We start from the raw sequence: 27570 nt of genomic DNA, 5'->3' as shown, positions 1-27570 counted from the left end.
ACAAAAAAAGTCGCCATGACACTCATCGGCGACTATATAACCAGAACCTGGTGCCGGTCCTGGCATCAAATCGCCTTCCTTTCCGCTGCAATCCTGAAGACAGCTGGTGGAATATACTACAAATCATATCTGGTAAGTAGCTTTCTTTCTTACTTTAGAATAAAGTGTTCTTCTAATTGGCCTACGCTTCAATTGGTTAAGATTTGCCTCAAGTTATTGTAAGATAATTTCATGGCATTCAGATTGGTGGAGGGCTTGTAATTTTTCTATCTTATGGTACTGCGTACTTGAATATTAGTTTAAAAAAAAAGATGTGTGACTTTTAATTTACTTTAACTTACTATCAGTAGTATCGCTTCAATGCAAGAAACTTTTAAAACATTTTCAAAAGATCTTTCTGTTTTGATTTTAGATTTATCTTTTATCCAGTGATTTTTGTTACTACTCTTTGCAATAGCAATTAGATTGATTTATAAATGTTGTAGAAAAAAGTGTTTAATGTTAAGTGTTACTGCAATGTACCAAAGTGAAGCACAAATTTAAACAGATGGTATATCAGGCAACTAGAGGTAAAATCCTTATCCAATTCGTTTGTCCATTTCTTATCTCAAAGACATAGCATCCTTATGAGGTCGGCACAATAACAGTTATTTTTGAATTTTTGAAATGGTATATTGTTTCCCAATCAATCAGGTTTTGTTATACCTTACAAATCATTCAGAGCAAAATAAAGTTGTAGTGCAGTGTAGTGTAGAAAACGCAAATTCTAGAGGTGCAAAATTTAGGGGTTTTTTAGTATCAAAGATTTTGATACGTACTGTATATTTCAGAATATTGTCCACTTGGGTATATCAGGAAATGCGGACCTTGTTGATCCTCGTGGTTGTCTGCCTCATCGTAGGAGATGCTCTAGCCAAAAAAAGTAAGTCAGGGCTGATTTTTACAAAAGAACCAACCTACGACTATAGATCAAATCAATGAATGCTTATTACTAGCACTTTATCAATGATTCAATTTAATGGCTTTAGAATAAAACTAAAGAAATCGGAATAGTTGTAAATTAATGGTTTTTTATCAATTTTGTTCATCAAAAAGCATTCAGTAAGACTACAGATTTTTACGACTTTGCTTTGTAAAACGCAGTCTAGTTCATTGTGACGTCGTTACATGTATGTCTTTTCTTCTAACCAAGACCCTTTAAAAAATACCAGTATTTAATTTTTATATTCCTGAAGAATCCTTGTTTTTTAAAAGGTAAATGATTATTTGTTTGTTCATTAAAACCTTAGCCATGAAAAACTTAAAAAAATTAATACTTAAAAAAAAAACTTAAAGGAAAGTTTTTTTTCTCGTAGTAATACGTTTTGATTGCCATTTCCGTAGAAATACGTTTCGGCCTGAAAAGACTAAAATGTTTAGCTATACGATTGAATTATAATTAAATGTCAATACAAAAAAAAAACTTTTTGCGTCCAAACACATACACTTAGGGAATAGTTGTATATCTGATACCGTGGCAATCGCTGTTTAAGGATCCAAACAAAAACACATAATTAATTAAAGTTCAATACCTTCTACAACAAAGACTGCGTACTTCATGTACGAATATGTATCGTTGAAAAATCTTTAACCTAAAGAAAGAGGGAGTTGTTGACACAACACAATATCCTCATGTAACAACTATTTTTTTCTGTTTTTAGAAGGGAGATGCAACAAACGTCCTAAATATGGAGACTCCTGTAAGTACGAGGAGAAGGTGAGGGGACGGTGGAAAGGCAAATCTTGTCGCGACGGAGAGGTGTACTCTGGGGCCAGTTGTGGATGTCAGATCGACTGTAAGTCAGCTACGTCAATGCAACCAAAACTAACACAGCATAGGTCAATTTAATGCCCGATCGATTTCAAAATATTTCGTTAAAGTCAAAGTAATAATAATTAGCTGTCATTCTTAGAATATAAGATATATTTCTTAATGTAAAATTTAAAATTTGAAACTCTACATGAATGATAAAGTATTGTTTTTTTTAATGATATGAATTTATGAATAGAACTTTTTTTTAAATTTAGGGGAGGCAAAGTACAAGTCGTTGATAAGAAACGGAGGTTTCGGCAACAATGGTGGAAATGGAAATAACGGGGGAAATAATGGTGGCGATGGTAACGGAAACGGAGGAGCTGATGATGGTTATGGCGACGATGGCAATGGTGATGATAATGGAGGTGATGATGGTTACGATGACAATGAAGGCGATGATGACTATGATGGCGAAAATGGCGATGGTGATGATGACTACAATGGCGACAATGGGGACGGAGACTATAACAAATCAGGTGGTAAATCAGGAAGTGGGTCGAGCAGTTCTGGAAGTGGAAGTGGATCGAGCAGTTCTGGTAGCGGATCTGGAAGTGGATCTGGAAGTGGAAGTGGATCTGGAAGCAGTTCTGGAAGTGGAAGTGGATCGAGCAGTTCTGGTAGCGGATCTGGAAGTGGAAGTGGATCTGGAAGCAGTTCAGGGAGTGGATCTGGAAGCAGTTCAGAAAGTGGATCTGGAAGCAGTTCGGGGAGTGGAAGTGGATCTGGAAGCGGAAGTGGCTCTGGAAGCAATGAAGACTCTGGATCTGGAAGTGATAGTAGTTCAGGAAGCGATAGTGGGTCAGGTAGCGATAGTGGATCAGGCAGTGGAAGTGGATCAGGAAGTGGAAGTGGGTCTAGCAGTTCTGGAAGCGGATCAGGAAGTGGAAGTGGGTCTAGCAGTTCTGGAAGCGGATCAAGCAGTGGAAGCGGATCGGGCAGTGGAAGTAGTTCAGGAAGCGGAAGTGGATCTAGCAGTTCTGGAAGTGGATCTGGAAGTGGAAGTGGATCAGGCAGTTCTGGAAGTGGATCAGGAAGCGGATCAAGCAGCGGAAGCGGATCTGGAAGTGGATCAGGAAGCGGAAGCGGATCTAGTGATAGCTCAAGTAGCAGTAGTAGTTCAAGTAGTAGTAGTGAATCAGGAAGCGGAGAAGACTACAGTGATTGGGAAGACAATGGAGACTGGGATTACGACAAAGGAAACAACAATGGAAACGGTGGGTCAAATAAAGGTAATGGATGTGGACCTGATGGCAATGGTAAAAATTGCAACAACGGGGGAAACAATGGCAACAGTTATAGTGGGAAAAGTGGATTAAGCAGAATTTTATACGCAATGAAATGTGGAGCTGATGGAAGCAGATGCAGTAATGGAAATGGTAACGGAAATGGCAATGGTAATGGAAAAGGCAATGGTAACGGAAACGGATGTGGAGCTGATGGTAAAGGACCAGGATGTGGAAATGGAAATAATGGAAATGGCAACAATGGATACGGAAATGGCAATGGTAATGGCAATGGTAATGGAAATGGCAATGGTAACGGAAACGGATGTGGAGCTGATGGCAAAGGACCAGGATGTGGAAATGGAAATAATGGAAATGGCAACAGTGGATACGGAAATGGCAATGGTAATGGAAACGGCAATGGTAACGGCAATGGTAATGGAAATGGCAATGGTAACGGAAACGGATGTGGAGCTGATGGTAAAGGACCAGGATGTGGAAATGGAAATAATGGAAATGGCAACAATGGATACGGAAATGGCAATGGTAACGGCAATGGTAATGGAAATGGCAATGGTAACGGAAACGGATGTGGAGCAGATGGCAAAGGACCAGGATGTGGAAATGGAAATAATGGAAATGGCAACAATGGATACGGAAATGGCAATGGTAACGGCAATGGTAATGGAAATGGCAATGGTAACGGAAACGGATGTGGAGCTGATGGCAAAGGACCAGGATGTGGAAATGGAAATAATGGAAATGGCAACAATGGATACGGAAATGGCAATGGTAACGGCAACGGTAATGGAAGTAGCAATGGTAACGGCAATGGTTATGGAAATGGCAATGGAAACGGCAATGGTAAGGGAAATGGCAATGGAAACGGCAATGGTAATGGAAATGGCAATAGTAACGGAAACGGATGTGGAGCTGATGGCAAAGGACCAGGATGTGGAAATGGAAATAATGGAAATGGCAACAATGGATACGGAAATGGCAATGGTAACGGCAACGGTTATGGAAATGGCAATGGAAACGGCAATGGTAATGGAAATGGCAATGGTAATGGTAATGGAAATGGCAATGGTAACGGAAACGGATGTGGAGCTGATGGCAAAGGACCAGGATGTGGAAATGGAAATAATGGAAATGGCAACAATGGATACGGAAATGGCAATGGTAACGGCAACGGTTATGGAAATGGCAATGGAAACGGCAATGGTAACGGAAATGGCAATGGAAACGGCAATGGTAACGGAAACGGATGTGGAGCTGATGGCAAAGGACCAGGATGTGGAAATGGAAATAATGGAAATGGCAACAATGGATACGGAAATGGCAATGGAAACGGCAATGGTTATGGAAATGGCAATGGAAACGGCAATGGTAACGGAAATGGCAATGGTAACGGCAAGGGCTATGGAAATGGCAATGGAAACGGCAATGGTAATGGAAATGGCAATGGTAACGGCAATGGCTATGGAAATGGCAATGGTAACGGCAATGGTTATGGAAATGGCAACGGAAACGGTAACGGGTGTGGGGCAGACGGAAAAGGACCAGGTTGTAACAGCGTATCCAGTGCAGGCACGCTTTCGTCGTATGGTCAAGTGGTATCGGGATCAAATGTCTATTCTGCAAATGGTTGTGGCTCAGATGGGAAAGGACCAGGTTGTGCGGTTAAGCCATTGTCACTTCCTAAGTTTTTCTTCAGGAAAAGCTCTCAATATCCTAGTAGAAAGAATTGCAGTCCAAATGAAATTGGTTGTAATTAAATAAGAACACTTAATGTTTGCAACTATAACACTTCATACTCTAATGTACACATTCTTCATAATTATGTGAAATAACAATGACAGACGTGTAAGTGTATTGATCCAAAGAATTCAGTATTTTTGTTTGTTTTGTTGTTATTTTGATAATAAAAAAAGAAAATTTCCCATCTCAGGTTTTGGTATTTATGAGTAGAATTCATTGACATGGAGAGCAAAATGAAACACCGATGGTGATTCATCGCGACGTATCAAATACACACAGAACAAGCTAAGCGATTGAAGTTAATTGTTTTGGAGCGAATGAAGCAACTTACAGCACCCGAACGCTTGTAAAGAACTGGGTACGGTAAACAGCAAAATCGGCCGTTTTCAAAATTAATGAAATTTTATGTGAAATATTTGGAGAATTAACCGGTTTCAAAACAGTTTGATTTTTTAAAAATATCATCATCATAATAGTTTGCATTCTCTCACCAGAGGTCGTGTTGCGCAAGTTTCGCTTGCATCTCCGTCAACGCCCAATTTAAAAGATGTACAAACTGAGACGATGGGCAAAATGTATTTAAAATCAATGTAGTTTATTTTTTTTTATCTAAAAGCATGATAATAAACAAATCAATTTAAATTTTTAATGCATGTGAACATCTTTCATACAAAGTTACTGTAAGAGCTTTTTAGCCGAGGTAAAAATTAAAAACTACATGATTACATAATTTAGAGGGCAATTTTTGACCGATTCATCGCTTGTTTAATAGAAATCAGCAGAAGTGTCAACTCTTATAATCTTAAAAACTTGACCATAATGTCTTCGCCGTTTCTTGTCCTCTCTTTAAGATGATAGGACAGGAAAATGAAAACAGCAATACCATGTGCTTCCCATCCTTGTTTTGAGCATGTGACGTACTATTTCTCCAGTGTTGACAGAAGTGTAAGATGTACAAATAATAGCTTTCCAAAAAGCTTGGTCGACTAAACAAAATAATTCAAGGGCAACCGTATCTAATGACATGAATTTTAATTTTCGCTGTTGTTCATAAATTCATAAACGGAACTTGCAGATTTAAGTAGAAAATTCAGTCTTTTTCTTCGATCTATAGCTTGAGCATGTACGTGTCTATTATTTAAAATTAATTTATTTCATTTTTTCAAATTATTTTGAAATGTACATGTATCTTTCAAGCTTACGTGCAATTATTAGCATGTAAGCTTAAAAGATAAAGCAGTTAAATTGTATTTGTTATATTAAGATGGAAAATCAAAGGCCTTATTTGTCATTTCCAACCATAGAAAAGTAAGGTTTTTGTTTTTCAAATAATTATAAAGCTGCAAAAAGCTTTATTCTCTTGATCCCGTCCACTTATCGGCACGCAAAAATTATCAAATCATGTGAAGTTATCGCGCGAAGTCCTGGTTTTAAAATTACCTAACACTCAAAGGATGAGATCTCCGATGCTTTGAATAAACCCATTGGGAGGGGGTCAAATGATTTTTTATTTACATCTGTTTTGTAACAACTATCTATACTACTATATTAAAATAATAGACTCGAAATTTTGGGCTTTAATACCGAGAAATCGGAAGAGTACTGTGATTTGTTTTATATATTTCAAACAACATTTGTGCCTGAAGATTACCAATTTGTTTTTATTTTTTCTCAATCAAGCTTCGCTTATTAATAATCAACAAGAATTCCTAACAAAAATCCGAAATCATATTAACTTTTTACAATCTTGCGCAAAATTCCCGAGAGTTCCGATTGTCAATAAGGTGTGTAAATATTGAAGGGAGTAAAGAACGTTCATGGAAAAAGTGTTGATTCGAATAAAATTTTTTAGATGAAAGTATAATAAAGTAATGCAGCCTCATTAATTTTCTCCAAAATCGTTTCGGAGCGATTCTGCATTTTTGCTACATTACGGGCATACGGGAAGCTTAGCTTTAAGTGTGGTGAAGGCCTGTCTCAAAACACAGTTAAATTATTCTAACTAAGCGATATCATATGCAATGTCAACCCGTGCACGCACTGGTCAAAGTCTGGTATAAATTATATTTAGATTGAATGTTTTAGAAGAAATTTATCGAAGAAACACTATGCACACTTGATTACTAATTGATTAAAGTACATTTAGTAAGACACGCGAATTATATCTTTTCAAGATGAATGAAATCGATCAATTGATCAAAAATCGGGACACACGCCTGTTCGGCGATTAAATTCCTCCAGTAAATATTCCAGCGACATGAATATATATTTGACAATGTTTTAATCTGAACTGTTATTGCTTTATCCACATACTTCCCCTATTTGTATTTACTTGTCGTATGGAGTTTTTCCCCCTTTGATTATCATCCGCCCGGGTTAGCCGCGCCCGGGTCTATAGAACCCTGCCAGGATTTGTTGTTTTTTAAGTACTTTGAATATTATGAGGTGATACTTTTGGTAGGGTAATAAAATTTAATCGTAATTATCACATTATGATATTCAAAGAATGATTTCTTTTTAATTATATTTATATAATTTTCAGGTTTTGTATGAATAAAAATTTGAATTTAAATAAGGAAACCCCGCTTGCGCCCAAACAAAACGTCCTTTGACTTTACTGGACTGTATAGTACAAAATCACAGTTTTCACACTGAAAAATGTAAATATTATATAATATAGATACGCGACTAACCCCTAGACAGTCCCGTTACAGAGACTAATGACATCCATGTACTAGTAAATATACTGGGTGCTTTGAATGTATGCACATAGGAATATGATCACAATTACTTTTTCTTGTGAAAATAGTTTTTAAGTTTGATTTTTAAATTACTTCAACAAGATCGGCAAACGTTCAGTGTCTGATTTACTTATATATTTAATATAACTTTGCACCAAATACAATGTATATAGATCTACACAAATACCGAGTCTTGAATCTGACTTCTGATTCGATATTAAAACTGTTTTGAAACTCTTTAAAACCTCTCTTTTTTTCTCTCTCTCTCTGTCTCTCTCTCAGCTTCTTTATGACGTCATTTGTTTACACTTGCTACGTCATTTATATAGAGTACAAAGGCACACAGATTACTTCATACTCATTAAGGACGTTGTATACTCAGGGTTTGAGTTCTCAAATCCGGATTGTTAAAAATTCAATTTCATGAGTAAAATTTGTTTTAAATACAAAAAGTATTTATGAAATGAATTATTATTGACATAACAATCAATATTTTTACTAAATTAAGGAATTGGGCTCTGACAAGGTTTGACTTTTAGCAAAACAGAGGAAATTCGGGCTAAATTTTTCAGATTTTTTTCCCACTCAAATATTTTTGGTAGTACTTTAATATTTAAAGTTAAGATTTTATTTGTAAGTCAACATAATTTTACATATTTTTGTTGGTTTTATCTTGCTTTTTCGTTTGGATAATCGTATGGAACACACTACAAAAATATTGAAAAATGCGTAAAAATGATAAAAGACACCATATCTCAAAATTTTGATTATTGACCTCATATAAATTTTATGCCAGCAGAGAAAGGTCAATATACTTAGTTTAATACTATAAATGTTTTAACATTATCATCATTCAGTTTTTTGTTATATTGAATCAAAAATGTGTAGTAATTTGAAAACTGAAAGAGGAAATTCGGACTAAAATATCTATAAAAATTGTGAATGAAATCTCTATGCTTTGTATCTATTTAATGTCACTACCATTCATAAACTGTATTTCGTTTGTTAAAGAGTTAAGTAATTTGTATTATTTTCACAATTAAGAAAATCTCAATCTTAGTGTAAAATTTTTATGGATTTTTCTTAAATTTTCAAAAAATATTCAATGGCCATTTACTCAAAAAGTAGGTCATTGACCTACTTTTTTGAAAGTGAAGAATAACACTACCATGTAAGGTCTATAACACACAATAGTTGGTTTTTCATTATCATCAGTGGAATTTTTATTCATTCTGAGTAAACGTCATCCTTAAATAGCAAATTATAAGAAATGTTTAGGTTTTTCAAAATGATATTTCTTCTTATATCCATCATGAAATCAAAATGGTATAGTTGTTTTTACTACACAACAACGTTGACCATTTTATCTGCAATTCACGGTATGTAATTGCGAGTAATTCAAATACACTGTGTCTAAGGACTAATAAACTAATTAAAATACTCCAATTTCTCCATGGAACCGTTTTATTTTTCTTTAATTTAGGTCTATTATCAACAGTAGTCGATTTTTACATTTAAGTATTTATTAAGGCATGGTCATAATCAAGAAACTCATCTTACGTCTTAGCTGACCAATGAAAACATCCATTTTTTTGTTCATCTTGAAAATAGAAAAAATTAAAAAAAAAACGAAAGTGGCCGCAGTCTTGTACATATTTTTTTCCGTTTTCATGTTAATAAGCAGTCTAATATTGTGCTATTCTGAAATTTTAGTGTATGTACTCGAATGCAGCCTTGTAGAAATTTCAGATCAAACATTACAAAAATCTATATATTTTACAAAATCCGTACACACTGTCCGGTTTCGGAGTTTACAATTACCAAACGCACGTGAATTTTAGCAAACGGAAGTTATTTTCATACAAGGGGTGTCCTACATGAATTATTTCGGCGAACATATTAAAGATATCATGTGTTTGATTTTTCACATTTCGACAGGGCCGATATGTTATGCTTAGCGTACCCAGTTCTTTCTCTGAGTGAGGGTATGTAAAAATAACATATTTTTCCTCTGCTATGATTAAAAGGTCCTTCAGAATTAATTGTTTTTTTGAAGAATTATATTATACTCGATTAAATGTATGATGTATCTGTGGAAATTGCGAAAGATCACAAATTATAATAAATAAATTTACAAGCGGTGGTATAAATGCCCCAAACGACGCTACCCGAAGTATCCATATTGGAAATATTTAAAAATCATTGTTTTGAATAAAACTGGCTACATGCATGTATATGTCAAAATATGGAAAATTTTCCGAATCTTGGAAAAAATAACAATTTGGAAAAGCATGTGTTGTAAAATTATAAGCTATACTTTAATATATTTACATAGGTTCAATTTTGCCAATGCCCGATCCCGATCATATCAGGTTAATTAAAAGAAGCATTTTAACTTTATATGTAGCACGAGATAAAATAAAACGGGACACTGTAATTGGAAAACAATTCTAAAGGGGAATAAGTATAATCAATATTGAAACAAAGCTCCAGATACTTAAAGCTACATTCTGACAGAAGAAAAGTTTATCATAATAGAAATAGTTGATAATTATTTTTCGGGTATAAATGTCGACACCAGTTACATTTTAGAACCATTTTAACAAGACCTTGGACTTTCAGAAGGGCGTATCTACATGTATCTATTCCTCGCGTCAAAACAAGTGAAAAATGACGCGGTTTCAAGCGAAATATGGACTCATTGCGTAGTCTTAGCTTAAAAACCAGACAAAGGTTGTTGAATTCAAAGAGGAAGATCTCAGACCAACAACACGTCATTATGAGTTCCTACATTTACAAAAAAAAAATAGTTAAAACAATAATGATGTATATTGTCTAAAAAAACACCAACTAATCTGGAAATCGTAATTGTTTTTATAGATTTGTTATTGATAATAACCAAAAGTATCGGAAACAAGGTCTTTCACCTTAATAGTTCATCTACTCTTCTATTATTATTATTACAAGTATTACAATTAACAACTTACAACTACAAAGAGTCGGAAGGATATCAAATATCATATGCATGAGCAATATTTTTTCAGCTCTAATATAAGAAAATAAGAACCTGGAGAGTTTGTTTAATGCAAACGCATATCTAAAGACAACATAGATAATATATACTGTAGATTTTCTGTTTATATGGATCTTTTTTTTTTAACAAGAAATAATGAACTGAATAATACAGAGACATAAATTTTAAGTAATTTAAACATTTCTTGTTAAATCTAGCATCTTCCAAAAATCTTATGGTCAAAGCATAGAAAATGAATCTGAAAGGGAAGCCTCGTGTCTCTATGCACCTTAGACATTAATTTAAGAGTTTGACAGTAATTACGGAAGAAAACGCGGGAAATCCGTCAGCTCCGATTTTTGTTTCATTTTGTTTTCTGTTCTTTAATAAAACTTAATTTTTTTAAAAACAAAAAAGGTCAATGAAAATGTAAGGTGCGCTGACTTGGATGTAGGAGTTTTTTGTCAACAATGACAGTTTTGATAAATGTATGTAATTTTGTTTTAATTTTGTAACCACATCTTTCTGTGGCAGACGATAATAATGTTTTTAAATAACGCTACTTGTGTTAGAACGACGGTCCTTAAACTGTAATATACTTTGCATATATTACATCTGAGATATTCGAAACAAAGCAAGACGTTGTAGACACGGCGTCGTAAATTTGTCTCCTCGGTTTGTGCTTGCAATTTTTCCTTCATTTTGTAGAAAATTTAATAAAAAAAAAAAAATAGAACATAGAGAAATTCATGAAAACAACTATTTTTTATTTCATTAATTTAAAAGCTAACCAACGTTTTAAACAATCCATACTTAAGCACTAAAACTTGGGTTTTTTTTGTTTTGTTTTGTTTGTTTTGTTTTTATGCGAGTTTACTTCTGTAAAATATGGACACCTTACACAAAAAGACAGCATTTCATGTTTTATACCGAAACATGCCGTTTTAAAACAAACCGCACAGAAATAATTCAAACGTGTACAATTATGTAATAAAACCATGCAAGGCATAATAGGTAGATTTAACTAAGTTTTTGTCAATTCCGCTATTTAGTAAGACCATAAATAAGGAGAAGCTTTTGGTCCGTTAGTCAACATCTCGGAATGTTGGCTAAAATTAATAACATCACCTGCTTGTCATTTCCTTTTGTTTTAAATTTTGAAAAATAGTAAGCGTATACACTGCATATACACTGTACCATGCGTGATCGTCAGTGCAAGTCCAACAGGCTTGATCAAGATCAATCAAGTTTGTAAAATTTCGCAACTATTACGACCAGATTTTTTTCAATTTGGTTTATGATTAAAAGGTAAATTTTGATCCCGCATTAGTCAAAGTTAAAAAGTACATGCAGCGTGGATCATGTTGAAGATATTTCACTGCAAACAATTCAACAGATTCAGAAATCAGATGAGTACTTATAATTGCAGTTTTATAAATTTTTGAAACTTTAGTTTCTTGTAAAAAATTTTTTTAACTCCTCAATGATTAAACATTGAACTCAATATATCGTGTTTAATGAGAAAAACGCGCTTTCTCAAATTATTTTTACGCCAATGTCCAAAGTAATTTACATGTTAATCGTTCTACTATTATTTTAAACTTTTGTTGGTGAAGTTTAATATTATTAACATTTTTATAGATGAGCCATTTTAATTAGGCATCAAATTTTTCTTTTATATTGCATGTTGGTTAATCGTACCAAGAATATATCAAACACATGAAAAAAATTATCTGATTATAATGTTAAAAGCGCATATTGTGGCAATATTCATGGATTTTTACTAAATTCAACTGCCATTAAAGTCCTTCTTTTGAAAATACAGATTCTCCCATTCGTGCAATGAAATACCGTTGTATTAATTATTAAATATAACCATATTCATGGTACAGTTAAAGACAGGACAGATGAAAAGAATCGTGAAGACCTTTACACCAGATTGATGACACTGTTGCTTTAATCATTGATACGTGGGTAATTAGGATTAAACATTAAAGGGACATGGTCACGATTTTACTCAAGTTTCATTTTCTTAAATTTTAATATTTACAATGCTTAAGCAAACAATTTTGAATGATCAATCTAAATTTAAGTGTTAATCGTAGAGGTATAACCAAGATACAAAGCTTGCGATTCTTTGTAATGTAAACACTGTTCGTGACAAGTTTTTGTTTACATTGGTTGAATATAATGATAAAGGTTATTCTTCAAGCTGATTTTTTTTATCTGCAAACTCGTGTTGAACGTAAATACAGAACAGTTTCTAGCGTTGGCAAATTCATTTTAGGTCTAAACTTAACTTTTCTTATCAATATTCAAAATGTTAACAAAAACTTTTGAATTGTAGGTTCAGTATCTCGCTTATAACTCGACCACTGACTCTCAAATTTTGGTTGGCTATTAAAAATGACTTATTGAAGCAGAGTAAACAGTAAATTTTGATATACAGCAAAGTTGCCAGTAATAATCTCTCTCTCTCTCTCTCTCTCTCTCTCTCTCTCTCTCTCTCTCTCTCTCTCTATATATATATATATATATATATATAATATCAATCTTTATACACAGAAGGTTTATAAAACCAAACAAAAAGATCTATTTCTACTTTTAAAAAATAATATTTTAAAATAGTTTCACATTTTGACCTTCCCACTTCTCGTTTTTTATTATCCTGTAAAGAAAAAAGGATATGTTTTATGCTCACAACTTGAAATCGTATATGTCTCACTATGTCCGTTGTCCCAATTGTTTTCCAGAGAGATCAATTCCTTTCAAGATAAGGGTCGTCGACAATCTTATATCTCACACCGTTATCACTGAATAATCAGTATAGGGAGGACAATGATCAAGTGAGTAAAGGTTCAAAACAAATCCTACTTTTCACATTTCCATGGTGTTATGTCAAAACTAAGACTTCATTTCGTATTCCTATACACGTAAGCACTCATCTATGTTATACATTGCAATGTTCTGTGTTGATTTGTGTACATGTAACCTTGCTTCCAATGTAAAGATTTTGCGTGTCAGTTTATTAATTTTTCGGTTCTAATCAAATACCCGGTATTATTTTTTAAAGTTTCAGGAATTTCTTTTGGTTTTTAATCTTTGCAATCACTGCGAATGCTGACCCAAAGTTTGACGGCGTTCTTCGGAACGCCTCTGATGGGACCATGGAGGCATATATGATTCCGCCGTTTGCCTCCAACCATGCCTCTTTTATTGAACCACTTCCGAATGGAGACCTCGTTATGGCGTGGTTTAGCGGGACATCAGAAGGAGAGAGCAATGTGGCTATTGTTTTCAGTCAATTAAAGAACAATTCGGATCAATGGACGAAAGCACAAGTTGTATCTCAGCGAAAAGGCTATTCCAACCAAAACCCTGTACTGTTCCATGACAATAAAACAGACGTTTTGTATCTGTTCCACTCGCAACAAGAAGCGAAGAAAGCTTCAGCAGGAATTCAGAGTGAAGGTTGGCCACTATATATATATCTTAAGGTTTAAGATGAGCTTACGGTCAATATTGAAAATACCAACAGTGTCATTTCAGTCTCATTAAAGCTGCTTGGTCCGATTTTTTTTGAAGTTACAGTATCAAATAATTTTTCATACAAACCATTTATCTTAGAAAGTTATGGACTTTCTCTTATTTACATCAGCAGAATCGGTCTCCTTTCAAAGTTAGAATTATTCAATGTAAATAAAAATAACTCCCATTTGGGCAAACGAAAAAACAAACCAAAGTGTATAATGGGATCTTTAGAAAAGAGAACCGCTTGGTTTTGTCCCCCGAATGATTGGTGTTATTGAACTTGCATGCTATGCATCGATTGTAAACAAAGCAAACTTCAGAATTATTAGTAAATAAAACATGCATAGGTTCATTTGTAATTTGCCTGAACATTACGACCTTTATTTCTAGCGATGTCAAAGTCGTAACACAACCATACCTGTCTTAGCGTCAGGGTGAATTTTCATATGAGGCGAAATAACGCGATGCCCTTTTATGTCGTTTGTTTTGTTAACAAATTTTTTACATATTTTTTTTCATTGAAATTTGGTATTATTGACTAAGAAAAATATTGCAATGTCTATTATTATACATATACTTAGCAAAACCAGCGTTTATAAACGTGCACAAAATTTGATATGAAATCGGACCAAGCAGCTTTAACTCGCGTAAACAGAAAAAAAACCAACTTTCTGAATTACTAGAATAATATAATGGATAAATCAGTAATGCTTATTGATTGTAATATATAAAATCATCAATTAATCATTGATTAATTGTATGAATGTTTAGACTCTGCAGAAATATGGGTCCTCGGCGCTAAAAATGTCACCAACTCTACCGCCATACAGTTCTCCCCACCACGTGTTATGTTTAAACACAAAGGTACAAGCTATAATAACCCTAATAGTTTGTGTGTTAATATTGATGAATTTTGAGAGCTCTATCTTTATTCCATTGTTTACACTGTGACACTGTGACGCTAAGATCGTTTCTGATTTTTCTCCGTCTATATACAGGATCCTTCGATCGTAACAGAGTCGTGGTGTCCCTTCGGAACACCTGGCTTTATCCTATGTACTACGCAGGAGGCTCCAGCAAAGACCAGACCTCCAACTTGAAGGAATGCGTGGACCACGATGTGTTCAGTTCCTGGCTGGACCACCCGTTCACGGCCTCCAACTACCTTGTCCAACCGTCCGTCGTCAGGCCAAAGAAAGGTCGGCGGTACCGAATACTGTGGTTTCATTAATATTCAAGGTTATCAATTTTCGTGGATTAAGTGAAAATCATAGTTTCAAGGATACGTAAATTCGTGGCCAATGACCCTTTCAATTCAAAATGTTAATAAAAATTGCGTTTCACTGAACATTTAATTTCATGGATCAACTTAACAACGAAATCCGCGAAAATTGATATTCAACGAATATTGATGAAACCACAGTATCATAGTTTATTACAGAGAACAATACATTAACTTTAAGGGGGAGGAAAATAATCCCAAAAAAGTTTCGTCCTTTCAAAATTCACTATATGCAATTGGTGTTAACTTCAGCTTGGCAAAAAAGGGACTAACATGTCATTTTGTGTGTTTAACAAAGAATAAGCACAGGAAACAATCACCATAAATCTTGTTGACAGGTAGGTGTCATTTGTTGATGAAGACTCATTAGCGAAACACAACATCTACTTAGTCTTACAGATAAACGCTGGGCGACCTTGACATCCGGGACAGATTTAAATCATTCTGGTGATAAATGACAACCGTCTACGACTTTGTCATTTAGTGTTTTTGTTAGGACACTGCGTTCTCATTAGCATGTTTTTATCAACAGAAACGACATGTAAGTGCAGAAACGTAGGAAACGTTCTGTAATTACCATAGTCTACATGCCGCGGTGCCAGCTGGCTAAATATAAGGCAGCAAACTCTTGAAAGCAATGTCGTTCTTTCACCCACAGAGGTCATTTCTTTCGTTACAGGAAACCCTCGACTCATTGTGTTCTTCAGGGACAGACGTGCACAGCATGTTTACCGAGCAGAAAGCCCGGATGACGGAAAGACCTGGACTAGACCCAGTAAGGCCACTCTACCGAATAACAACAGCGGGATCGAGGCCAGCGTGCTGAGCAGTGGGAATCTGGCCATCGTCTACAACCCGACCACCAAGGACCGTAACCCCCTCAGCGTGTCCCTGTCTGACGATCAGGGTGAGTCCAGGTCTGTCCGAGCTCCCACTGACCAATCAAAATGTGAAAGAATTTAATTCAATTTTATCATATAATCCAAAAATCAGAATGAGGTCTAGGATAAGGTAAGTCCAAAACTATATACCAGTCAGTGAGCTAATTAAGGTACAAAGGGACTTCTGGGAGGTCTATTATAGATTCCCATCCAAAGTGCTAAAACTTTATTTACATGCAAGTGATTATTAATGATTGCCATTAAATGCCTTGACAAAGTTAACGATATATGAAATATTGTCATTAAAACCTTTTGTTCAAATATTTTTGTAACTTTATATTGGTGAATATATTATCACACATACATTATTCTTTAACGAAACGAATTCATGTTCATTGAGAAACCTGGGCAAAATTTCAATGCACAATTCAAGAATATTGGAAAAAACAAAGAAATAAAAGTTAAGGTGGTATGGGACATCTGTCGATATTAATATGAATTAAAGGTTATTATAAGTAAAATACTTTCACCCGTTTAGAATTATCAAAATTTTACAAAATTAACCAAAAAATAGCTTTAAAAATAGTTGTAGAAGTAAAAGTTGTAAACCCCCCAGCGGGATTTGAACTCATGACCTACAGATGAGCAGTAAACCCTCTAGCCCAGTGCGCTACGCTGTTAGGTGCAATACTGTGAAAGAAAGTACTTACATAATAACACTGCATTTCATTGTTTATTCAATAAACAATACGTCACAACCTGAAAGTCTCCCATACCACCCTATAATACTTCGACAAAAGAAAGTTCCTAAGAAAAGGTGATAATCGTTTTGCATCATATTCCTTTGTTTTAGGGATCACGTGGAAATACACAAGAAATCTGGAGTACACAAAATCTTCAAATGGCGTGGAATTTAGTTACCCAACATTATTTCAGGACTCCTCTGGTAGGATTCATATCTCGTATACATTTAATAGACAGACTATCAAACATAGAATCCTTCCAAATGAACAGTGGATTATGCAAAAATAGTCAAAGAAGAAAAATGACTACCATGCGCGTATTTATAAGGGGGCGAGATTGGGGGAGGGAGTCAGAAGCCCCCCCATAATTCAAATTTCTTTTTATTTAGGAAAAATACCGAAAATATGCCTTGAATCCCCCTTCTTTGACAAATTTTAATATCCCTTGGGCCCCCTTCCCCCTGTGAAAAAAAATTCTGGTTTCGCGCATGAGTCACTATATATGCCGCCTGATACAATGTGTGCTGTATATGCATGTGAACGTGCATGTTTACGTACGTGTATATATCATTATTGTGTTTTTATAAAATATATATTTTTATTGATTTTTGGGGGGCTGTTGCCTTTTAATTAAATGATTTAATTACAGGAATAAACAATTATTTTAATCTTTATCCAACCAAGCGTTTATTCGCAATTGTTTTTAAATATATTTTTTAAAATAATAGAATTACGATTTTATAAATACTATATCAAATAAAAATCAGTTTTGAAAATCTGTTGTTTTTTTTCTATATCATTCATTTGTCTTTGCTTTGTATTTTGATTAAGTGACAACACAAAAATTGCGATTTAATGAAACATCTTTTTTTCATCAGAAGCTATTGGTAGCATGTGCGTTCATAAAATGCGTAGCAAACATATCGGTGACTAGGGTTAGGGTTAGTACCAAATAAACATACAGATGCCAGTAGAGTTGCTTACACATGCAGTAAAACGTACCTTCATTATTTACCAAAATGTGTATTTATAAGTTTTAAGTGAACAAACAACGGAAACATCATTTTTCATATCTACATGACATTTTACAAATAAGCATATCAGCCAATAAACAAAGAAATGTTTAATATTCACGTGGACACTAAAACAGTGCTCAACAGAAAGAGATTGCATCTTTGATAAAAGGGAAACAAACCGGAAGTGTACATATCACGACATTTGGAATCACATGCTTACACAAAGCTTTTTACAACGAACTTCATCTTTAAAAGTTAAACATATATGCATGATTTTTTTATTAGTATCATTTGACATGTAATAAAAAGAAAGATGAAATGAAAATACATTGGGTTTAAAAATATCTTTCAAACTACAAAAGCGTTCTCTCTTTCCCTTCGCTTACCAATAGGGGTGTCAATACCTATTGCCTAGTGTATAGTACTATTTCTTTGAAGCAAACTGGTCAATGATCCATCGAAAGAGCACTAAGTAAAAAATGGTATTTAGTGGTATGAATTTTCTTTATAAACAAGACTACGATTGCAGAAGATACCTTTACAACACTGTTACAGCAGCTACCTTTACAACATGATTGCAGTAGATACTTTTGCAACAATGTTGTAGCAGCTACTTGTTGAACACGATTGTAGCAGATACCTTTACAACACGATTGCAGTAGATACCTGTACTACACGATTGTAGCAGATACCTTTAAAACACAGTTGTAGCAGATACTTTTACAACACGATACCTGTTTAAGTTTCGAAGTCCAAGATTAAGTTTGCAGCATATCTCAATGTAAATTCATTCTTCAGAGCAGTTTTTAGAATATGTTATACAACGGTAGTGCTAGATGCAAGACAAAATGATATATTAAATCTTAAAAAATTCAAACTTTAAACTTTTGTTGAAAGGTTCATGAAAGATAATGATGTTTGCAAACAAATTTTCACTTAAGATTTATCTTAAAGATAAATGTATACTTTCCTTGAAAAGTGAATTTCTGTATTGAATGAATTGATTTTGCTGAAAAACGTTCAACGGCTGCTGTTTATTTATTTCTCCAAATGATAAATTTGCTAGAGCATCTTTTTTATGCTTATTATAATAATTATTGCGGTAATTATATTATTTTGTAAAGTCATAAATTTCTAACAACATGTTTATTCGCTGTAGATATACGAAAAATCGAATAAATATATTTAAAAAAAAATAGTATTTGATTAATAAGAACAAGATAACGAAATACACAATCAATGAAGATTTATTTGACACCATTTCTAATGAGTTGTATGCATTTATAGAACGTCTTGTTTATAAAATATCTGTTCAAGATAAACAATTTAGATTTTGGTCTAATGGAACAGAATTCTTGGCTTCGAAAATCCTTCCTTACAATATGACGAATTAAATGACATCCAATCAGAATCCATTAGAAGCTAAAAGAAGTTAAGTTTTCGGATACCAAGTTTCAAAACAAAGTATATAGCGCCCTTTGCTGGCAACAGACGTAATCTTGCTATTACAAGACTCATCTCAAAGCTTTGCGAAATTGATCAGGCAAGTCTTTTGTAAAGATTGCAGAGTCGTTATGAAGTTTGTGCATCAGGAAAATACAGTAATGTATGCATCCTGCATAATTTCTCTTCCTTCCTGTGTGGTTGGGTGAAAGATCTGAACAGTTAGGTTGTAAAGCCATATTATGATATTTCATATGAACGGACCGGGGCTTAAGGAATACTGTCATGTGGCAACTCACTATGAAAAAAATAACTCACTTTGGAAAAAAAAGAATTCAAAGTTAGGTAAATTTCGGACAAGATCAACGCACTAAAAATATTTTAAACTTTGTTGTAACACTTTTGAAAAGCCTATGGGTGTGCAAATGCCCTGATCTGTGGAGTCAATGGCTGAACCAGTCATTTCATCCAAGTAATTTGTCTATCGTAAAACTAAAAGTAAAAGCAGCAAGTCAGTTAGTAAAGAATAGTGCTCAATTTATCTAGCAAAACTGGAAGAACATTTTTAAAAATGATCTATGCATATAAATGTTCGGCAGAATTCCTATGATTCTTTATTTCCGCTAATCGAGAACTTACTTCATTTGCTTTATTAATGGTATTAAACAATGATCATACTTTGTGTTGACAACTGGGTGTCATTTGTTGCTGAAAACATTAAGGTAGATTAATAATATGTAAGGCACTGGAGGACCCGGCACGAGGAACAGGTTTAAATCATACCACTGATTAATGTCAACCGTCGACGACATTGTCATTTGGGGTTTCAGTTAAAACACGGTGTTCTCATTAACATATTTTTGTTATCAATAAACTCTTAACCTTGAAGTTCAAAACCGTGAATAAGTTTTGTGAGGGTGCATACACGTAGATCGTGTAGCATGACCACCTGGCCACCTACATTTGGTCGCTCAGTTTTATAGGGAATGTAATTATCTAATTTGCCATATGGTAATGGGAAGGAATCCTAAACTCTCTCTCTCTCTCTCTCTCTCTCTCTCTCTCTCTCTCTCTCTCTCTCTCTCTCTCTCTTGTATTTTTGTTTCAACCAGTAATATTCATACGAATAAATCTTACAATTTCTTACACTTTATGTTTAATAAATCATGAGCTATTAGAGCAGATGCTCTCCTCAAAATATCACAAAAACAGTGTTGCTAGCAATAAAAACGTGTATTTACATTTTAACGGTGAATGCACGTGAACTGGACAAACATGCTTAAAGTAAAAGGCTTAGGATGTTCACTCCTCCTAAGCACCCGATCCTACCTCTATCTTTTTGGAGGTCCGTGTTGCTCTGCTTTGAATTTGTATTTCGTATAATGGAGTTTTGAGATGGTTGATGGTTTGTTATTGTATTTTTTTTTATTGACACAACATATTTTATCTGTACTTTGTGATAAAATTGAACAATGATGCACCATAGAACACGATTATGTTTATGCTGTACGACGGTTGCATACTAAGAAGATGGGGGAACAAGATAGCGCAAATGCCTACTTGGTTTAGTCGTGAAATACAATTTCAAATTTAATTTTTTCAACTAAATATGCTTGATAATGTTATAATAAAAGTTTACTAAAGCACCATTTTTAACAATATTCAGTTTTTAATATTTTAACAAACGATAAGAAAAAAAATAAATTTTAAAGTTTTGGTAGTTTCGAACCCACAACCGAAAAACCCTAGCTCTATAATATTACCTTAAGTTTGGTGCTCTAACCACTGAGCCATTTCAGTTAGAACAAATACCCTTGTTAAATGCTATATGCGACTTCAACCACGAATTTAAGGACTTGTATTATTTTTCTAAAACGTTCAATTGTTGCGATACAAAATGACATGTTTAAAGTATAGTGGGTCATCTCTCCACTTTTTCGTTGATTGAAATCGGTTTGATTTTATATAGACTATGACAAAAATATGAAGCTCAGACCCACTTTATAAAAGAAAAGGCATTGAAGTTCTAAAAATGACACTATTTGGAGCAGGGATGGGGTAATCATAATCAGTAATCGTAATCAGCTGTAATCGATTGCAGGTTGCTGAGTAATCATGAGTAATCAGTAATCATCCATTTTTCTGATTACAAGTAATCGTACTTTAATCGATTACTCTGTGAAAAAGTCCTGTATCATGATTAATTTTTGATTACTTTTATGATTACAATGGCAAAATTCAATAGGTTGAAATCATTATTCATTGGATCTTATATTTAGTGAATAAGGTTCATGACAGTCTTAAAGTTGGCCAGTATTCCTTTATTGCCCTGTCTTGTCACGATACAATGAGTTTGCTATTCAACAGTCCTTCCTTTTAGGCGCATTAGAAAACAGTTTACATACTGTGCTTATTTAATTGGGAAAATTATTTAAAGGATCACTTTTAGTTGGACTTTGTTTAGAGAAAGATGTCTGCTGTACAACATTTTGAGTTTTCTGATGATCAACCATCATCGGGTATTGTGAAAGCCAAATGTAGATACTGTTCTGCATACATATCGGGGAATGCAAAGTAAATAATGCAACAAGTTACTTGATACCAGAATAAAGAGTCCTGTCAAAAAATGCACTGTTTTTTTTTTAATGAAACATTTAAACTATGAAAAAACTGAAAAACAAATAAAGTAATCTAAAGTAATCACAAGTAATCATGATTACAATGAGGAAAAGTAATATAATGTAATCGATTACTTTTAAAAATGGATGTAATTAGCCTGTAATCGACTACTTTTAAAACCCAAAGTAATTGTAATTTAATCGATTACTTTTGAAAGTAATCGACCCCATCCCTGATTTGGAGGTTTTGACACGCATGCACCAGTTTAATTCAACCTATTCCAAATATTTAACCTTTCTAATGGTTATAAATCAATGTTATTTTAAGGGTGTTATTTACTCAGGGTTTGAGTAATTCCGATTGTTAAAAAGTTCAATGTAATGAGTAAAATTTGTTCTAAACACAAAAAGTATTTATAAAATTAATTATTATTGACAAAACAGTCAATAGTTTTACTTTATTATGGAATTATGCTCAAACAAAAATTGACTTTTAGCAAAACAGAAGAAATTCGGACTAAATTTTGCAGATTTTGTTTTCTGCTAAAAGTTTTTTGGCAGTAGTGTAATATTAAAAGTTCGGATTTTATATTTAAGTCTACGTAATTTTGCATATTTTCTGTTGGTATTACCTCACATATTCATTAAAATAATTTTATGGCACGAATAATAAAAATATTGAAAAATGCTTAAAAACGATAAAAGACATCATATCTCAAAATTTTGATCATTGACCTCATATAAATTTTATGCCAACAGAATAAGGTCAATATAAATAGTTCAATATCATAAATGTTTTTGTATTATCATCATTCAGTTTTTTTGTAAAATTGAATCAAAAATGGGTAGGGATTTGAAAACTGATAGAGGAAATTCGAACTGAAGTATTTTTTAAAATTGATGCTGAAATCTAAATGTTGTGTACTTATTTAGTGCCACTACCATTCATAAACTGTATCTTATTTTTAAAAGTGTTTAATTATTTGCAATATTTTTAAAATTAAGAAAATTTCAATCGTAGTGTAAAATTTTATTGGATTTTTTTCAATGGCCATTAACTCAAAAAGTGGGTCATTGACCTACTTTTCTGAAAGTGAAAAATAACAATACAAGCAAAGGTCTATAACACACAATAGATGGTTTTTGATTATCATCAGTGGATTTTTTTTCATTCTGAGTAAACGTCATCCTTAAATATACATTGTTTTCAATAATGTAAAAAAAATTATGAGATTTGATGATATTTTAATTTTATAGTATCTCATCTATCCTCGCATAGGCAGTTTACACGCCTTATTCACCCATCTTCTTTTTTTGCAAATATCCTCCAGTTTTCTCTGAAGTAAAACTGACCATATTTCCTTTTTTGTATCGTCGATCAATTGATCTGTCGTGTTTATGAAATTTGAAATTTGTGTTTCACAAATGCCAGGTAATTGGCGGTTCATGGTGCATTCAAGTTTACATGTTTAATGATTGTGCTTGGCAGTTGCTGTTCGAGTTTCTCTTATCTCACCAACTTTTTCTTTAAAAAAGTGTTTAAAACATGGATGCCAAAAAATTAAAACAGTGTTTATAGTTGTCCTTTGTATTTGTTAAGTCTTTCACAAGATTGACCAGGAACCATGCAACTAATTGAGGTCTCACTGCAGAATTGGACAGAGAAAATTCTATCATAAAATATGATGAGTTAAGAACAAGATATTGAAGATCTTAACGCACAAATCGTAGCTTGATTTTCCAAAAGAAATGATTGATGCAAAATATGCTTATAGCTAAGAGACACCTTAGAGTCATTAACCATTTACCGACAGACATGCATGTCTATTAAAACTGTTTTTTGTGCAATTGTTTCATCCAAAACAAATCTATTAAATCCACGTCCATGCTATAAAATAAAAAAATGGAGGCAGAGAAAAAGGAAAAAACACAAAGGATGATCAAATTCTTTTAACCTCAGCGTGTGTATACATGTACTAGATGAAAAAAGTGTACAACTCTTTCTTCTTGGATATTTTATTTTATCGTAAAACTCTGTATCGTGTGATGTGAGAATGATAGTTATGTGAGAACAGTTCTTTCAGTGATTCATTGTCATTTCTTTTCCGGTGACATCACGTACAAAGTCCGATAACTTCAGTTTAATAACCAGACAATGTTATAAAAGGGTAATACAGAGAGAAATCTCGAGTGTCATAAAGTACTATTCATTTAAGGATTTTCATGAAAAATCTTTCAAATTTTTGTGATCTTTGTATGAATTTTACCATTGTTTGGCTTTTTTTCTGCCCCAGATTTAAACTCACAGCACAAAGTTGAAAATACTGTTGTGACGGTATATATTTGTCAATGATACTCACAAATATGAGTTATGTGTTGTTAAAAACCTCTAAAGTCTGACGGATAAAATCTACGTCCAACTCGGGCAAGGTACAGATAACAACTGAACTTTGTTTACAATGGATATATATTTATGTTGTTATTCATGGAATTCCGAACCCGATGGTAATATTCACTACAATACTCGAAAAATTTTCAAATTCCTTTTCAATTACTGTTCATACAAGTCATGTTTACAATATATTAATAAATATAGGCCTAATTATAACCGACAAGACCTGTAACACCAAAAAGAAGTATAATAATTATATGATGTAATATAGTGGACACGTTCTTTGGGTACACTTTCAAGGGATCTTTTTACAATATGTGCATTTGAACATCGTTCATATGATCCATTAAAGTCAACTTGTATTCCCGTTAAACAAGATCAAAGATTCCAAATTCAAAGTCCAATTTGACATCATCAGTTTATGAATTTTGAAGTCCTCCGGGGAACACACAGCCTTTGCAGGTGTCATAACAGTATTTCAGCGAAGGTTCAAAACATTGAGGACGCGAAATAATGCCCGAATTTCTTTTTGAATTTTGGGCGTTTCCAGTGTTGTGATTTATTTTTTCGTGTCGTTTACTATTGTGTTTGACTGTTTTATTTCAACAGGATTGATAAAAAATGTTTATAAATGTAGAAATAACGAAGTCAGTAACACGTAAATTTATTCGGTAAAACTTTGATGACAGCAATTTCCACAGTTCTAACATCCATAAGTAGTTCATACGCTATCGTAGATACAGACTAAACGGAAAAACAAGAAATATACATGCAACAGAAATAGAACGCGGCTGCTTACATCCCTAGAACTGTGTAAATTTTAAGTCCCCGTACTGGCTATACCCGCCGCTTGGTCTCAGGAATTTCTTTTTAATTGTTCAATCCGCTGCATGAATGCTTATTTTGATTTTAAGTTATTAAGAAAACATGAGATACATGTAGGTGATGTAGACTTTTTGTTTTAGAAAGAGGACCTCAAGGATACATATCTTGCAATGTTGACTAAACGTTTGTAAAAACTATGAATGATTTTTATTAAATTATATTATCACTGTGCAAAATAAACGAATATATTAATACCTTTTGTGATGTAATCATATCACAATATTACGACGGAAAAATAACGTTACATTTCATTTCACTTAAAAAGCAATACTGACAAGTTTTTTGCATATTCTCACACACCGGTAGCTCTCCCCTGTTTCTTTACCCTTTATCATAGCCATTATCAAACATCGTGATACAGCAGTGTGTAGAGCAGGTTAAAGGCCCAAACAGCAACAAGACGTACCTCATTGACACCAAGGCCAACGAGGTTATGGAAACTAAAGCGAGATTACGTAATTTGAAGGTTTTGTACTCTAGGCTATCTAAAAAAATCCAGTAGCTTGCCTTTTTTAATTTTTAAAATTGATGATTTTCATAAAGGAGGAGGTCCCTTCCCACAATATACAAAATAACAAAAATGATTCCCCTTGGTCTAGTACACTCACCCATATACTGATTCTGAAGTAAAAAGAGGAAGGGATAACCTGGTCCAGGATACATGCGCTACAGTCCTGCCAGTGGTGACCTTTAATATTAATGTCCCCATGTTTTTGGCCATGTTTTAATTCTAACCTCTTAAGCCAACTCACATTTAGACTCTCAATAATGATGCTCTTTGAAATGCTTATTCACAGCTGTAGATAAAACATCTGCACCCCGCCCTCCTGATACAGTTAAACACAAATACGCCATGTTAATTTTTCCCTGTAAACGCCCACAGTGTCTTTACCTCATATACCCCCAACTCCTTATGACGCACGTTAAGAGCTAAACTAGTTATTTCGTCTACAGTTATTAACAGTACTAACTCTTAAGGATCATGCTATGTGGCCAAAATCTTAACCTTTTCTTTCGTCTTTCCCTCATACTCCTTTCCAGCCAGAGGGATTGCTTCATCACGTCCTCTATTTTCCTTGTTATTTATTTCTTCTTCCTAACCACACCAGGCTACAAATATCTGCAATAATTAAACAACCTAAAATCTGTTTTACCATTTAAATTTTTGTGATAACAAGATATGTCATTATTTACCTCATTTTGGCTAACTTTTCCATAATTAATTACCCATCTAAACAACCTTATTTAACAAAATTAAACAAGGTCATTAAAAGTATTTGGACATGATAATGATGACATACATCAACCTGCTAACATTGCCACATTAGAAATGCCAGGTAAGTATCCCAAATACAACATTATATCTTCTTGAATGTATATATATGTTGTATATGATATATATCTGAAACTGCCATCAACAGTTATTCACACTCGCATGCATTTAAAGTGTTATTTTGAATCTAACCTGCCAATTCCAAAATAACATGAAGTGGCTCTACAATAATTAGCACCACTGCTCTCTTGATCTACTTTCTTTTTATGCTATCCTTTTTTCTCATCGATCCTCTCGAATTCCATTAAACTTCTCACATCGCTCTCCTTCATCTGCCGTATCACTGGGAGGAGGGATAATCCTTTAATGAATGTGTACTATAAACTTACTACATTTAGCGTGTACGATATTTGGCGAAAAATGATCTTTCAACAAGTCAACGTGGATTTGATTTAGCGCATTTCTGAAGGTACCTATTTATCTACTAATATATTTCACATTTGGCGATGAACTTTATTTAGCGTACCCTATTTTCCGCCGAAAACGCTGAATAGAATACACAGCCAAAAGTAATACGTTTACAGTAATACTCAACTTTACATGTGTGTACATTACTCTATGACTACAGAAAAAGGAACTTATTACATGTAGAAATTTCCCTTCAAACGTAATCAAATACAAATACATGCACTCTGTTCTATCTTTAATGTTGTGATGTTACACCCATATGTCTTGACGCCATACCCATTTCCAGCTACATGTAATATTTAAAAAACGCAAGCAGTTTAACGTTCGAAAATGCATGGAAAATTACTGTTTTGAAACCAACAGATGCAAATTCTACAAAACTACCATTCCAATATAAACTTTACTTTATTTAGATAGGACAAGAGATCCTCTAACAAAATATACA

The 27570-nt window shown here is 33.7% G+C and overlaps 2 protein-coding genes across 6 annotated transcripts; both read left to right on the top strand.

The window, feature by feature from the left end:
• The first annotated feature begins 2 nt into the window (after window positions 1-2).
• Window positions 3-5023, top strand: LOC105346536 (putative per-hexamer repeat protein 5). Of its 3 annotated transcripts, none has more exons than XM_066073075.1 (4): window positions 3-132; window positions 831-919; window positions 1704-1835; window positions 2068-5023. In XM_066073075.1, exons 2-4 carry the CDS (start codon window positions 859-861, stop codon window positions 4854-4856), a joined length of 2982 nt encoding a protein of 993 aa, XP_065929147.1. In that variant the 5' UTR covers window positions 3-132; window positions 831-858; the 3' UTR covers window positions 4857-5023. The 3 variants fall into 3 exon arrangements, with proteins under 3 accessions (XP_065929147.1, XP_065929146.1, XP_065929145.1); XM_066073074.1 differs by having other exon boundaries at window positions 831-922; XM_066073073.1 differs by having other exon boundaries at window positions 831-922; window positions 1701-1835.
• An 8371-nt stretch (window positions 5024-13394) lies between these two features.
• LOC105346535 (uncharacterized) lies at window positions 13395-17733 on the top strand. 3 transcript variants are annotated; one of them, XM_066073258.1, is made up of 6 exons: window positions 13395-13439; window positions 13667-14064; window positions 14896-14988; window positions 15123-15323; window positions 16086-16313; window positions 17141-17732. In XM_066073258.1, the coding sequence occupies exons 1-6, from the start codon at window positions 13432-13434 to the stop codon at window positions 17317-17319; spliced, it is 1107 nt and encodes a 368-aa protein (XP_065929330.1). In that variant the 5' UTR covers window positions 13395-13431; the 3' UTR covers window positions 17320-17732. The 3 variants fall into 3 exon arrangements, with proteins under 3 accessions (XP_065929330.1, XP_065929329.1, XP_065929331.1); XM_066073257.1 differs by having other exon boundaries at window positions 13430-13526; window positions 17141-17733; XM_066073259.1 differs by having other exon boundaries at window positions 13430-13526; window positions 16086-16323; window positions 17141-17339.
• The last annotated feature ends 9837 nt before the right edge of the window (window positions 17734-27570 follow it).

This window comes from Magallana gigas, chromosome 10 (genome assembly GCF_963853765.1).
Source record: "Magallana gigas chromosome 10, xbMagGiga1.1, whole genome shotgun sequence".
Taxonomy (NCBI): Eukaryota; Metazoa; Mollusca; class Bivalvia; order Ostreida; family Ostreidae; genus Magallana; species Magallana gigas.
The sequence above is the reverse complement of the archived record's forward strand: the minus strand, read 5'-3'. Positions and strand labels throughout refer to the sequence as shown.

Excerpts from the sequence above, each read along its gene's own strand:
- LOC105346535 (XM_066073257.1), top strand. The coding sequence starts at position 13,489 with ATGTCAAAACTAAGACTTCATTTCGTATTCCTATACAC. Across the intron at positions 14,989-15,122 it reads TGTTATGTTTAAACACAAAG|GATCCTTCGATCGTAACAGA; the intron begins GTACAAGCTATA and ends GTCTATATACAG. Across the intron at positions 15,324-16,085 it reads CGTCGTCAGGCCAAAGAAAG|GAAACCCTCGACTCATTGTG; the intron begins GTCGGCGGTACC and ends CTTTCGTTACAG.
- LOC105346536 (XM_066073073.1), top strand. The coding sequence starts at position 859 with ATGCGGACCTTGTTGATCCTCGTGGTTGTCTGCCTCATCGTAGGAGAT. Across the intron at positions 923-1,700 it reads AGATGCTCTAGCCAAAAAAA|AAGGGAGATGCAACAAACGT; the intron begins GTAAGTCAGGGC and ends TTCTGTTTTTAG. Across the intron at positions 1,836-2,067 it reads TTGTGGATGTCAGATCGACT|GGGAGGCAAAGTACAAGTCG; the intron begins GTAAGTCAGCTA and ends TTTTAAATTTAG.